General features: G+C 42.0%; 1 protein-coding gene across 1 annotated transcript in view; it reads left to right on the forward strand.

Moving 5' to 3' along the window:
* Positions 1-6,228: 6,228 nt before the first annotated feature.
* Positions 6,229-14,202, forward strand: part of LOC115130837 (GPI ethanolamine phosphate transferase 2-like) — a 118,571-nt gene continuing 110,597 nt past the window's right edge. The window contains exons 1-2 of the mRNA XM_029662353.2: positions 6,229-6,736; positions 6,977-7,182. Of these exons, the coding sequence (XP_029518213.1) occupies positions 6,583-6,736; positions 6,977-7,182 (360 nt within the window). The 5' untranslated portion in view covers positions 6,229-6,582. The remainder of the gene's footprint in view (positions 6,737-6,976; positions 7,183-14,202) is intronic.

Consider the following 14,202-nt stretch of genomic DNA (forward strand, 5'->3'; position numbering starts at 1 on the left):
CAGCTCTGAGGGGCCCCAGTGTTGAGGATCAGCGTGGCAGATGTGTTTTTGCCTAACCTTACCAACTGGGGATGGCCCGTCAGGAAGTCCAGAATCCAGTTGCAGAGGGATGTGTTTAGTCCCAGGGTCCTTAGCTTAGTGATGAGTTTTGTTGGCACTATGCTTTTGAATGCTGAGCTGTAGTCAATGAACAGCATTTTCACATAGGTGTTACATTTGTCCAGGTGGGAAAGGGCAGTGTGGAGTGAGATTGAGATTGCGTCATCTGTGGATCTGTTGGAGAGGTATGCAAATTGGAGTGGGTCTAGTGTATCTGGGATGAGGCTGTTGATGACCAACCTTTCAAAGCACCTCATGGAGACATGAGTGCTATGGAACGGGAATCATTTAGGCAGATTACCCTCGCTTCCTTGGGCACAGGGACTATGGTGGTCTGCTTGAAACATGTTGGTATTACAGACTCAGTCAGGGAGACATTGAAATGTCAGTGAAGACACTTGCTAGTTGGTCTGTGCATGCTTTGAGTACATGTCCTGGTAATCCGTCTGGCCTCGCGGCTTTGTGAATGTTAACCTGTTTAAAGGTCTTACTCACATCGGCTACCGAGAGCGTTATCACACAGTCGTCCAGAACAGCTGGTGCTCTCATGCATGCTTCAGTGTTGCCCACCTCGAAGGAAGCATAAAAGGCATTTAGCTCATCTGGTAGGCTCGATGCGTATGTTTCCTGTAATCCTTGGCTTCTGGTTTGGATATGTACGTACGGTCACTGTGGGGACTACGTCGTCGATGCACTTATTGATGAAGCCGATGACTGAGGAGTTATACTCCTCAATCTCATTGAATGAAGCCCGGAACATATTCCAGTCTGTGCTAGCAAAACAGTCCTGTAGCATAGCATCTGCGTCATCTGACCACTTCTGTATCGAGCGAGTCACTGGTACATCCTGTTTTAGTTTTTGCTTGTAAGCAGGAATCAGGAGAACAGAATTATGGTCAGATTTTCCAAATGGAGGGCGAGAGAGAGGTTGTATGCGTCTCTGTGTGAGGAGTAAAGGTGGTCTAGAGTTTTTTTCCCTCTGGTTGCACATGATGGTAGAAAATTAGGTAAAACAGATTTAAGTTTGCCTGCATTAAAGTCCCCGGCCACTAGGTGCGCCGCTTCTGGATGAGAATTTTCTTGTTTGCTTATGGCCTTATACAGCTGGTTGAGTGCGGTCTCAGTGCCAGCATCCGTTTGTGGTGGTAAATAGATGGCTATGAATAATATATATGAGAACTCTCTTGGTAGATGGTCTATAGCTTATCATAAGGTACTCTACCTCAGGCGAGCAATACCTCAAGACTTCTTTAACATTAGACAGTTTGGCAGCTGGGGTGAAAGAGAAGCAATTATGATAGAGGAAACCATGTCTAGGTTCAACCTTAGCCTGCACCTTTGATATATGCTGAGACGAAGACAGTGTACTGTCTACCCATACTCCCAAGTACTTGTATGAGGTGAGTACCTCAAGCTCTAAACCCTTAGATATAGTAATCACACCGGTGGGGAGATTCTTCTTCTTACCAAACCACATGACCTTTGTTTTTGAGGTGTTCAGAACAAGGCTAAGGGCAGAGAAGGCTTGTTGGACACGAAGAAATCTTTGTTTTGGAGCTTTTAACTCTAAATCTGGGGAGGGGCCAGCTGAGTATAAGACTATCATCTGCATATAAATGGATGAGAGAGCTTCCTACTGCCTGAGCTATGCTGTTGATGTTCATTGAGAAGAGTGTGGGGCCTAGGATTGAGCCTTGGTGTACTCCATTGGCGACAGGCAGTGGCTGAGAGCAGATTTTCTGACTTTATACACTGCACTCTTTGAGAGAGGTAGTTAGCAAACCAGGCCAAAGACCCCTCAGAGACAGCAATACACCTTAGCCGGCCCACGAGAATAGAATGATCTACAGTATCAAAATCTTTGGCCAAGTCAATAAAAATAGCAGCACAACATTGCTTAAAATGACAATGGTGACATTCTTTAGGATCTCTTAAGGATCCACCCTTTTTTAAATTTTCTCCTAAAATGACATACCCAAATCTAAGGTTGCGGTGACACATCCATAACATAACCAGATTACATACCAGAGAGAATATTATAGACATCAAAAAAGCCAGTCAGTTGATTATTGACAAGTTTTTCCAACACTTTTGATAAACAGGAAAAAAATAGTTTCCAACTACTAGTTTCCATGCACATGTTTTAACTTGTAAACATCTTAGCTAGATGTAAAATTGTGCGTCAAAAATGTAAAAATGACAGATTTCTTGATATATCTTATATTTATTCAGACTTTTTTCAGGAAGTGTTATGGCTGTGTCTTTTGGGGGGTTTAGTGGCAGTTGGCAACCGCAGAGTGAAGGAAAAGCAGCCAACAAGTGCTCAGCATATGTGTGTAATGGAATTCCTCTTCCTCAGAAGAGGAGTAGCAAGGATCAGACCAATGTGTAGCGTGGTAAGTGTCCATAATGATATATTTAATAAATCACCAGAACACGGAACAAAATCACAAAAGTACAAACAACCGAAACAGTCCCGTATGGTGAAAACACTAACACAGGATACAACCACTAGGCAAAACACATAGAAATATAACAGAAAAGAAACATAGAAAAACAACATAGAATGCCCACCCCAACTCACGCCCTGACCAACTAAAATAACGACATAAAAAAGGAACTAATGTAACGGCTTTCTTCCGTCGAAGGAGAGTCGGACCAAAATGCAGCGTGGTTAGTTCGATACATCTTTAATATAGAAAAACACGAACAATACAAAAACAAGAAACGGAACGTGAAAACCTATACAGCCTATCTGGTGAAATACAAACACACTGAGACAGGAACAATCACCCACAAACACACAGTGAAACCCAGGCTACCTAAATATGGTTCCCAATCAGAGACAACGAGAATCACCTGACTCTGATTGAGAACCGCCTCAGGCAGCCAAGCCTATGATAGACACCCTACTCAGCCACAATCCCCAATGCCTACAAAAACCCCAATATGACAACACAATAAACCCATGTCACACCCTGGCCTGAACAAATAATTAAAGAAAACACAAAATACTAAGACCAAGGCGTGACAACTAAGGTCAGAATGTGACAATGTGGGAATTCTTTCAAGATTGTTGGAAAAGCATTCCAGGTGAAGCTGGTTGAGAGAATGCCAAGAGTGTGCAAAGCTGTCATCAAGGCAACAGGTAGCTACTTTGAAGAATCTTTGCTTTGTTTAACACTTTTTTGTTTATTACACAATATGTGCCATATGTGTTATTTCATTGTTTTTATGTCTTCACTATTATTCTACAATGTAGAGAATAGTAAAAATAAAGAAAAACCCTTGAATGAGTAGGTGTGTCCAAACTTTTGACTGGTACTGTAGGTCCGGCCAGCAGCCGAGATAGCTAGGTCCAGTCGGCCTGCCAGATGACAAAAAAATAACTGGAGCGCTGGGTCAGCCACTTTTAAACAGCACCTGGGCCAGCACAGTTAAAACACCTTCCCACTAACAAGATGGCAACTGTCACAGGTGCAACACATACTGACTAATGAAGCGACACCAATCGGTGCGCCCTATGTGCTAATGTATTATACGTGTTCAATTCCAACCTCAAAACATAAATGGAAAAACCTAAACCTGCAACACTCTGTGCTGGCACAGACCTCCTACTCACAGTCATCCTCTCAGGATCCCTCACCCTTGACCCATCTTCCTCTAGTTTCTTCACTGCCTCAGCAAACAACACCTTTTGCACTAAACTAACTCTAGCCACCTCAACCTGTCTCCTTCGCTCTGGACACTTCTGATCCCCAGCAACATGGGCACACCTACAATGGCACACCTACAGTTGACACACACAACTTTATCCACCGAAACTACACAGTCCTCTAGGCCATGCCTTCCCTGCACACATGCCCTCCCTGCACATCTTGGAATCTCCCTCCTACAAACTGCTGCAATATGACCATAAACTTGAAACAGCGCAGTGGATTTGACACAAAAGCTCTGACAGGATAACTGATATATACTTTTTTTGTTTCTTTTTTTACTTTTACCCCTTTTCTCCCCGATTGGTAGTTACAGTCTTGTCTCATCGCTGCAACTCCCCTATGGACTTGGGAGAGGCGAAGGTCGAGAGCCATGCGTCCTCCGAAACATGACCCTGCCAAGCCACACTGCTTCTTGACACACTGCTTGCTTAACCCAGAAGTCAGCTGAACCAATGTGTCGGAGGAAACACTGTCAAACTGACAACTGAGGTCAGCTTGCAGGTGCCCGGGCCAGCCACAAGGAGTCACTAAAGCACAATGAGACAAGGAAATCTCAGCCGGCCAAACCCTCCCCTACCCGGACAACACTGGGCCAATTGTGCGCCGCCTCATGGGTCTCCCGGTCACGACTAGCTGTGACACAGACTGGGCTGTATTAATGCAGTGTCTTAGACTGCTGCGATGCAGTGCCTTAGACCGCTGCAGCTCTCGCGAGGCCCATAACTGATATATCCTAACATGACTTTGTTGGGTAAAGACTCTGACTCAAAACTCTAAAAGACAGTGACTCCTCTATTTCACAAACGCTCACCACTGGTCTGTGTCGCACCAAACGGCAGGCATCACAAACACCAGGAATATTCAACTTCAATTGCTCCACCTCCAAACGTAACACGACCTCAGAAATTACTCCTTTCAATGGTGCCTTGTTCCTAAGAGCAAAGCACGCAACAGATCTTGACCCAAGTTGGGTGACATGTAGTGCCTGCTCCCTCTGGTCAGAGGAAACACAAACAAATATCACAAGTCCACTACAGGTTACCTTCACTGATTCAACTGCATCCAACGCCTTTCCCACCCATCCTGAAACCACAAATGAATCTGCCAAAAGGCAAGGATCCACTTTCTCCAAAATTGTCACTCCTACTGGACCAGATTCTTCTTTATCATGTCCATTGATCCCTGGCTCGGGTTCCGAGCTCTTCACCACATCTTCCACCTCACTTAACTCGCCCTCATTCACTTCATTTCACCTCCAGAACTTTGTCTGGCGCTCGGCTCACTCTGTTTGCACTTGACACCAATCTTCTTTGAAACCCCATCTCCATTTGTATTGCCATATTCCTCAAATTCAAATCCAACCTCTGCTTTCCTCATTCTCTTCGATCTCTTCTTCCACTTTTTCCCCTCCATTCCTCCTCAGAAATCTATCTTTCTGTGTCCCTGTCCCAATATCCCTCTTCGCCTGGTTTTGCTTGCGGCCCGGTGGCATCTGAGTTAACGCCATCTCATAATCATCCTGCTCACCTCGAAAACGTGTCTTCTCCGGGCACTGACATTATGAGAGCATGAGCCTTCTATCCGATTGAGGGAAAAGGTTTCATTATGGCTATGTTGTTGCTACACAGGCTCAAGAGGGACAAACAACAGTAATATTGCTGCTTTTTTCTTGTTTTTTTTAAGCAAAGAGAGTATGGGAGTATGCAAGTGCAGAAGTTTAGCTTCTGGGTACATACTCTTTAGGGAGTATGCAAGTGCAGAAGTTTGCTTCGCCTAGCTAAGTTCTGAAAGGAGCAAACTGAACCTATTTATGCGGGCGCCTTTACTGTTGAAAAGTGATATCCCAAGCATAAATACAGTAAAGTACACACACTAAAGGATTAAAAAAAATTTAAAGAGGAAAGGCCCACCCCCCCACTTGTGCTGTGTCATGAGGATACCTGGATTCGCTATTGAGATGTGACTTTTACTAAATACATCAGGTGATAAATGAGCTGAAAAGGAGACAGGAGTAGGACATTAAGGTTAGATTTGGGGGAGGGTGCTGATTTTAGATTTGTACCCAGGGGAACCTTCACCTCAGAGCTTTGCAAAATAAATCATTACAGCAAACCACGAGCTGTTTTATGTTGTATCCAAAAAGGTTGGCCTAGCTACTGTATTTTACCCAAAAATCTCTCTTTTGGCCATTCAGTTTATCACAAACATGTAATACATTTAACTTGTCTTTATTTAAAAAATCACAAATATCGACAATAGCTTGAATCTTTTCCAAACATGTTTCACTCAATGATGTGTATATAAATCATTGGTTGTGTATATAAATCATTGGACGTATTGTGATTATTCTCGAAGTTTACACAAATTTCATGTACATTTTTTTGACTGTTTCGACTACCCGTAGCTGGTTTAAACCAACACGGACATGAGTCAAAACACCAGTTGATAGCTTCAGCTCCTGAAATAATTTTTCAACTGGTGTAAACACATGTTTTGCAGTGGTGATGAATATGCCACAAAATGTTTTGTTTGTTATTGTAAAGAAAAAATACTTTTGCAAAATTGGGGCGAGTTAGCGAACTAGTCGGCGAGAGAGCCATTCATGACAGCAAGCTAACTGCTAGTAAGCAAGCTCTAGCTAGCTAACGTTAGCTATCAGTGTAGCTAGTGCAAGAGTCAGAGGATTCATTCAAACGCTGTTGTCAAGAAAACGTGTATCCTTTCATATCATAGTAGTCAGCTAGCAAGCCAGCCAGTCAGCAAAATGAGGATACGTTCGTCTGTTTTTGCCTGTTTTTGTCTCATACTGGAGGTATTAGGCATTGCCTTGTTTCTTAGGGGATTTTTCCCAGTCCCTATCAAATCTTCTTTTTCATCGAAGAGCAAGTTGTCAGATGTTCCGCCTGAACCCTTTACCGGTGTGTTGTGTTGACATTATCTAGCTATACGCTCAATTAGTGTGATATTGTTATACTATGCTCTCAGCTAGCTATGTTGATGTTGTGCATTGGATAGCTAGCTAGGTAATTGCTTGAATGACAAGGTAATACAGTCATTATTTTGCACACCGAATAAATGCTATCCTACCCATTTGTTCCTCGGTGTTGTCTACAATGGCTATAATGTGTTGGTAACTGGCATTTTCTTTGGCATTGCAGGAAGATCCCTCAACTCCTCCAAAGTCCCGGACGCCCTTTTCAAGAGAGTAGTGATAGTGTTGATCGATGCTCTCAGGGAGGACTTTGTGTTTGGTCCAAATGGGAGAAAATACATGCCTTACATCAGGCACTTGGTGGAGAGGGGCTCCACACACAGCTTTGTGGCCAAGGCAAGACCTCCTACAGTTACAATGCCCAGAATCAAGGTAAGAATGTGAAACGCCACCATAACTAACTCTAATTTAGGGTTCAGGGTTTCAATTCTCGGGCCGACTATTTTCTCTCTATATCAATGATGTTGCTCTTGCTGCTGGTGATTCTCTGATCCACCTCTATGCAGACGACACCGTTCTGTATACATCTGGCCCTTCTTTGGACACTGCTAACAAACCTCCAAACGAGCTTCAACGCCATACAACACTCCTTCCATGGCCTCCAACTGCTTTTAAATGCTAGTAAAACTAAGTGCTAAGTACTAAGTACTCTACAACCGATTGCTGCCCGCACCCTCCCCCCGACTAGCATCACTACTCTGGACGGTTCTGACGTAGAATATGTGGACAACTTAAAATACCTAGGTGTCTGGTTAGACTGTAAACTCTCCTTCCAGACTCACATTAAGCATCTCCAATCCAAAATTAAACCTAGAATCGGCTTCCTATTTCGCAACAAAGCCTCCTTCACTCATGCCGCCCAACATACCCTCGTACAACTGACTATCCTACCGATCCTTGACTTCGGCGATGTCCTTTACAAATTAGCCCCCAACACTACTCAGCAAACTGGATGTAGTCTGTCACAGTGCCATCTGTTATATCACCGAAGCCCCATAAACTACCCACCACTGCGACCTGTATGCTCTCGTTGGCTGGCCCTCACTACATATCTGTCGCCAAACCCACTGGCTCCAGGTCATCTATAAGTCTTTGCTAGGTAAAGCCCTGTCTTATCTCAGCTCACTGGTCACCATAGCAACACCCACCTGTAGCACACGCTCCAGCAGGTATATTGCACTGGTCATTCCCAAAGCCAACACTTCCTTTGGCTGCCTTTTCTTCCAGTTCTCTGCTGCCAATGACTAGAAAGAATTGCAAAAATCTCTGAAGCTAGAGTCTTATATCTCCCTCTCTAATTTTAAGCATCAGCTGTCAGAGTAGCTTACCGATCACTGTACCTGTACACAGCCAATCTGTAATTTATTTATTTTTTATTTTACCTTTATTTAACCAGGCAAGAACAAATTCTTATTTTCAATGACGGCCTAGGAACAGTGGGTTAACTGCCTGTTCAGGGGCAGAACGACAGATTTGTACCTTGTCAGCTCGGGGGTTTTGAACTTGCAACCTTCCGGTTACTCGTCCAACGCTCTAACCACTAGGCTACCCTGCCGCCCCGACCCGTAAATAGCGCACCCGACTACCCCATCCCCATATTATTACTTAGCGTCTTGTTCTTTTGCGCCCCCAGTATCTCTACTTGCACATCATCATCTGCACATCTATCACTCCAGTATTAATGCTAAATTGTAATTATTTTTGCATCTATAGCCTATTTATTGCCTACCTCCCTACTCTTCTACATTTGCACACTCTGTACATAGATATTTATATTTTTCTTTTCTTTTGTGTTATTGTATGTTTGTGTGTAACTCTGTTGTTTTTGTCACACTGCTTTGCTTTATCTTGGCCAGGTCACAGTTGTAAATGGGAACTTTTTCTCAACTGGCCTACCTGGTTAAATACAAATAAATTGTGGTATGGGAATTATAGCCCTTTAGAACTTAATTGTAGAATAGATAACTCCCTCACTCACGATATTGCAATAAATATGCAGAGGTAATATGGCGTGTGCAGGGGTTTTCTTTTCTATGGTGAATATGTTGCTTTGTGATTGTGACACAGTCAGGTATACCTTTTCATTGGTTGTCATATGTTCAGTGTTTAACCTTGCATGATGATTGTTCACCCACCCAACTGGGCTCAGTTTCTATTGATTCATTGATTGAGTTGTAAACCATTATGAACTCCGTCAGCAGACCAAACACAAAATTCCTAAAATGTTTTTTTTTTCTAATTCAAAATGTGAGCCTGTGTGAACTGATGTCTTTTTAGAGAACTAACCCAAGTGATTTGCTGTATTGATTAAAGGTAGACTCTGCGATATGATGTCGATGCAAAAAAAGTAAACAGCATAGTGGGTCAATTTCCACAACAGTGTGAGGCTCAAAGCTGGGGAACTCAGTCCGTCTTTCATCTTACTCTTGAAAGTTGCATACCTTAGAGAGCTATTTTTAACTTGTCAGAAATGTCCAGCTCATCTAGCCCATGTCAGTTAATGTTTTATAGCTATGTTTTTTTAGCCCATAGATTTTGTTGTAATGTTTGAGTAACTCAAATATCACATGAGTACACATTAGACGTGACAAAATGTATAGAATTGCAAAAGAAATTGCTTTAAAACGGCAACATTTTCTCCTTACCCCATGCCAAATTTTTTATAATTGCAGGAAATAAGCTTTAAACCTGCAAAATATTCTGTCCGCCAACAAGGTGGATGTGAACAGTTTGTGTATTTGTATTTATTATGGACTCTTCCTGGGGTCCAGCAAAATTAAGGCAGTTCATACAATTTTAAAAACATTACATTCAGACTGTGTGCCCTCAGGCCCCTACTCCACCACTACCACATATATATACAGTACAGTCCATGTGTACGTGTGTGTATAGTGCGTATGCTATCGTGTGTTTGTATGCCTATGTTTGTGTTGCTTCTTAGTCCCCGCTGTTCCATAAGGTGTAAATGAATAGACACCTCAGGTCGGTTTCTAAATAGCGATGGCGATTGGCTTTAATTTGAGTGATAGCTTAACCTTCAAATCCATGAATTCATGTGAGGCCAGAGATGTTTATGGGAGGAGCGCCTCATTTCTTTTTCTTTCTAGCCACCGTAGTCTGAAAATGACAGCTGGGTTAAGTCCCAACACGAACACCGATACTAAACAAGAGATACTGATAAGCAATCGATTTTGTGAGATCGTGATGACTATACATTTTAAGACTAATATCACCAATTTGAGGTAAAAAGGATGTGTATTTCCTTTAATTGTTGTGGGGTAAAAACGTTAAGTCTCTAGTAACATGTCCTGTTCACCATAGGGAAATTAGCATAATTAAGCAATAATGCCCGAGGGGGTGTGGTATATGGCTAATATACCACAACTAAGGGCTGTTCTTATGCACAACGCAATGCAGATTGCCTGGATACAGCCCTTAGTGATGGTATATTGGCCATATACCACAAACCCAGAGGTGCCTTATTGCTATTATAAACTGGTTACCAATGTAATTAGAGTATTAAAAATAAAAGTTTTGTTATACCCATGGTATAGGGTCTGATATACCACGACTGTTAGCCAATCAGAATTCAGGGCCCAAACCACCATTTAAATAATTAATAATGTCAAAATAATTAAAGATTTAGGATGATAGTAAATTAAGCACTCTCGCAGATTTTTATGACAATTACATATATTTCTCACTACTTTAACCATGGAGTTTAAAAATGTTCCTAAACACAATTTAACCAACCACTCTAGACTAGAGCTTCCGTAGTGACTGTGTAGCAGCCTGAACCTTTGACATCTCTCGTATTAGTCACCACTTAGGTCATTAAATCTATAGGTTATGTGGTTCAAAGAGACACAGAAAAGTTGTACTCTACCACCTTATTCTGAAGACATTTGATTACATTACTCTACTTTAAAATGTCAACATGGATCTAGCACCAAGTAGGCTAATTAGGCCAAATAGATCATTTCTAGATTTTCAATGTAAACTTTGATTCAAACAGCTGCCACAAATAGCCTACACTGAATAAGCAGTAAAGAATAATCAGCAGAACTTTGAGACGTTCTCATTCCTACCAGAAGATGGCAGTGCAAGATTGCAGTCATGGAATACTGCGTCTTCCCAAATCACTGCAGTGCACCCAATCAACTGGTATGACACAGCCAACTAAATCAGAATCACCCAGAGAACCAGCCCATTCATTAGGAGTACATCAGCCAGCCTCTGGCTGTCTGACAGGAACGATCCCAGAAAAGGCTGTTTGGGGAAGGATGTAATTGAGAGAATCGTTGAGGAAAATAAATATTTCATTGGATATACAGTTCCAGTCAAAACTACTCATTCCAGGGTTTTTCTTTATTTTTACTATTTTCTACATTGTAGAATAATAGTGAAGACATCAAAACTATGAAATAACACACATGGAATCATGTAGTAACCAAAAAAGTGTTAAACAAATCAAAACTATATTTGAGATTCTTCAAAGTAGCCATCATTTGCCTTGAAGACAGCTTTGCACACTCTTGGCATTCTCTCAACTACCTTCATGAGATAGTCACCCGAAATGCTTTTGCCTTGTTAAAAGTTATTTTGTGGAATTTCTTTCTTTCTTAATACGTTTGAGCCAGCTGTGTTGTAACAAGGTAGGGGTGGTATACAGAACATAGCCCTATTTGGTAAAAGACCAAGTCCATATTATGGCAACAACAGCTCAAATAAGCAAAGAGTAACGATAGTGCATCATTACTTTAAGACATGAAGGTCAGTCAATCAGGAACATTTCAAGAACTTTGAAAGTTTCTCAAGTGCAGTTGCAAAAACCATCAAGCGCTATGATGAAACTGGCTCTCATGAGGACCGCCACAGGAAAGGAAGACCCAGAGTTACCTCTGCTGCAGTTCATTAGATTTAACTGCACCTCAGATTGCAGCTCAAGTATAAATGCTTCATAGAGTTCAACAGACACATCTCAACATCAACTGTTCAGAGGAGACAGAGGAGAATCAGGCCTTCATGGTCGAATTGCTGCAAAGAAACCACTACTAAAGGACACCAATAAGAAGAATATACTTGTTTGAGCCAAGAAACACGAGCAATGGACATTAGACCGGTGGAAATCTGTCCTTTGGTCTGACGAGTGAAAATGTGAGATTTTTGGTGAGACGCAGAGTAGGTGAACAGATGATCTCCACATTTGTGGTTCCCAGCATAAAAGCATGGAGGTGTAATGGTGTGGGGGTGCTTTGCTAGTGACACTTTCAGTGATTTATTTAGAATTCAAGGCACACCTAACCAGCATGGCTTCCACAGCATTATGCAGCGATACGCCAACCCATCTGGTTTGCGCTTAGCGTGACTATCATTTGTTTTTCAACAGGACAATGACCCAACACACCTCCAGGCTGTGTAAGGGCTATTTGACCAAGGAGAGTGATGGAGGGCTGCATCAGATGGCCTGGCCTCCACAATCACCTGACCTCAAACCAATTGAGATGGTTTGGGATGAGTTGGGCGGCAGAGTGAAGGAAAAGCAGCCAACAAGTGCTCAGCATATGTGGGAACTCCTTCAAGAATGTTGGAAAAGCATTGCAGGTGAAGCTGGTTGAGAGAATTCCAAGAGTGTGCAAAGCTGGAAACAAGGCAAAGATTAGCTATATATTTAGATTTGTTTAACATTTATTTGGTTACTACATGATTCCATGTGTTATTTTGTGGTTTTCTTGTCTTCGACATTATTCTACAATGTAGAAAATAGTTCAAATAAAGAAAAACCCTTGAATGAGTAGGTGTGCCCAAACTTTTGACTGGTACTGTACATATTGCCAGAATTGTACTCTGGGTAGAGCTGCTCTTGTGTTGTGAGGCACATAGGAAAGGCTTTTGTGGCCCAGTTTCCTGTTGTTGATAATAGGCATACACTCACACAGGCCCATTCCAATTAGTTTCCCTGGATTATTTTCACTTCTCCTACCCACTTAAGTGATAAGAGAAAGTATTTTCAGGACAGAATAATGCCTTTGCAGGTAAAGCAACGGTGTGTTCAGAAATCACCCAATCAGAGTTGAGAAGACCTTTGCAGAAAGGGAGTTCTCTTATGAGTTAGATTGTATATGGTTTATTCCTTTGACAAAGGTGAAATTGGGGCCATTTGAAAAAAAATATGGTTGTCGAGGTGAAGACCAAGCCTGTATTTTTGGCTCTGTCTATTTTTGGATGTCTTTCTCAGGGTCGCCATACTTTACTGGCTATGCTGTCTCAAATACTGCAGTTCGTAGTGTGTGATCCAGACTTAATAACAATGAAATGAGGTGAAGCCTATGTTATTAAGCGAAGACCAGTGAGTGAACACAAGCTCATCACAGGACTAGTGGTACTTGATGATTCCCTGATGATAAATGTTTGCCACTGCACTCATCAACAATGACCCTTTTGCTCATTGCTTTGGTCCAGAAATTGGAAAATTAAAGTTAATCTCTACTTATCAGGGACGAACGCTTTCACACATGCCCTCAGGTTGCACTGTTAAAAACACTTGTGTGAAGTTATTTTTCTCAGATTGACAACTTGCTCTACACATGCACAAATTGAACTCATTAGCATTCCAAAGACTTGTCCGTTCCCAGTAGGAAATTTCTGCTTCTGAAGAATTACCTCTCAGCTCTAGCTCTGCCTTTCCCATCCATATCCGTTCATTGGAATGGACACATAGGAAAACGTTTTTGTTGCCGGTGTATAATTTCTAAACCGTCAGTTTCACTGTAACAAGAACATACTGCTAGGAAAAATATGTTTTGGTGAGGGAAGAAAGAGTAAAGGAATTCGGTAGACTTCTTCCAAATGAAATGTCTTGCCTGAATAGGCCTATGTGTTACAGTAAAGGGAATTAGGCTATAACACCGTGTATAGTAAATGGCTATCCGCTCTCAACATTTAGACAAGGCATCTCTAAATTTCCAGGAGTGGCACTTTTTAAATTGAGAATCTTCATTAAGCATGTTTAATATCAAATCAAACTTTATTTGTCACATGTGCCGAATGCAACATATCTAGCTAGACCTTACCGCTTACTTACAAGTCCTTAATCAACAGTGCAGTTCAAGAAAGAGTTAAACTAAATTATAGAAAGTAACACAGTAAAATAACAACGAGGCTATATACAGGGGGTACAGAGTCAATGCGGGGGGGGTACCGGTTAGTGAAGGTAATTTGTACATGTAGGTTGGGGTGAAGTGACTATGCATAGATAACAAACAGCGAGTAGCAGCAGTGTAAATATCCAGTTGTGTAGGCTTACTCTGGGTATGGGAAACCGGGCTGAAATCGTGTAGACCTGTCTGCTCATGATGACCCTAAATTGGACACGACTTCCATGAGGGTTGC

The sequence above is a fragment of the Oncorhynchus nerka genome, linkage group LG6 (genome assembly GCF_034236695.1).
Source record: "Oncorhynchus nerka isolate Pitt River linkage group LG6, Oner_Uvic_2.0, whole genome shotgun sequence".
NCBI lineage: Eukaryota > Metazoa > Chordata > Actinopteri > Salmoniformes > Salmonidae > Oncorhynchus > Oncorhynchus nerka.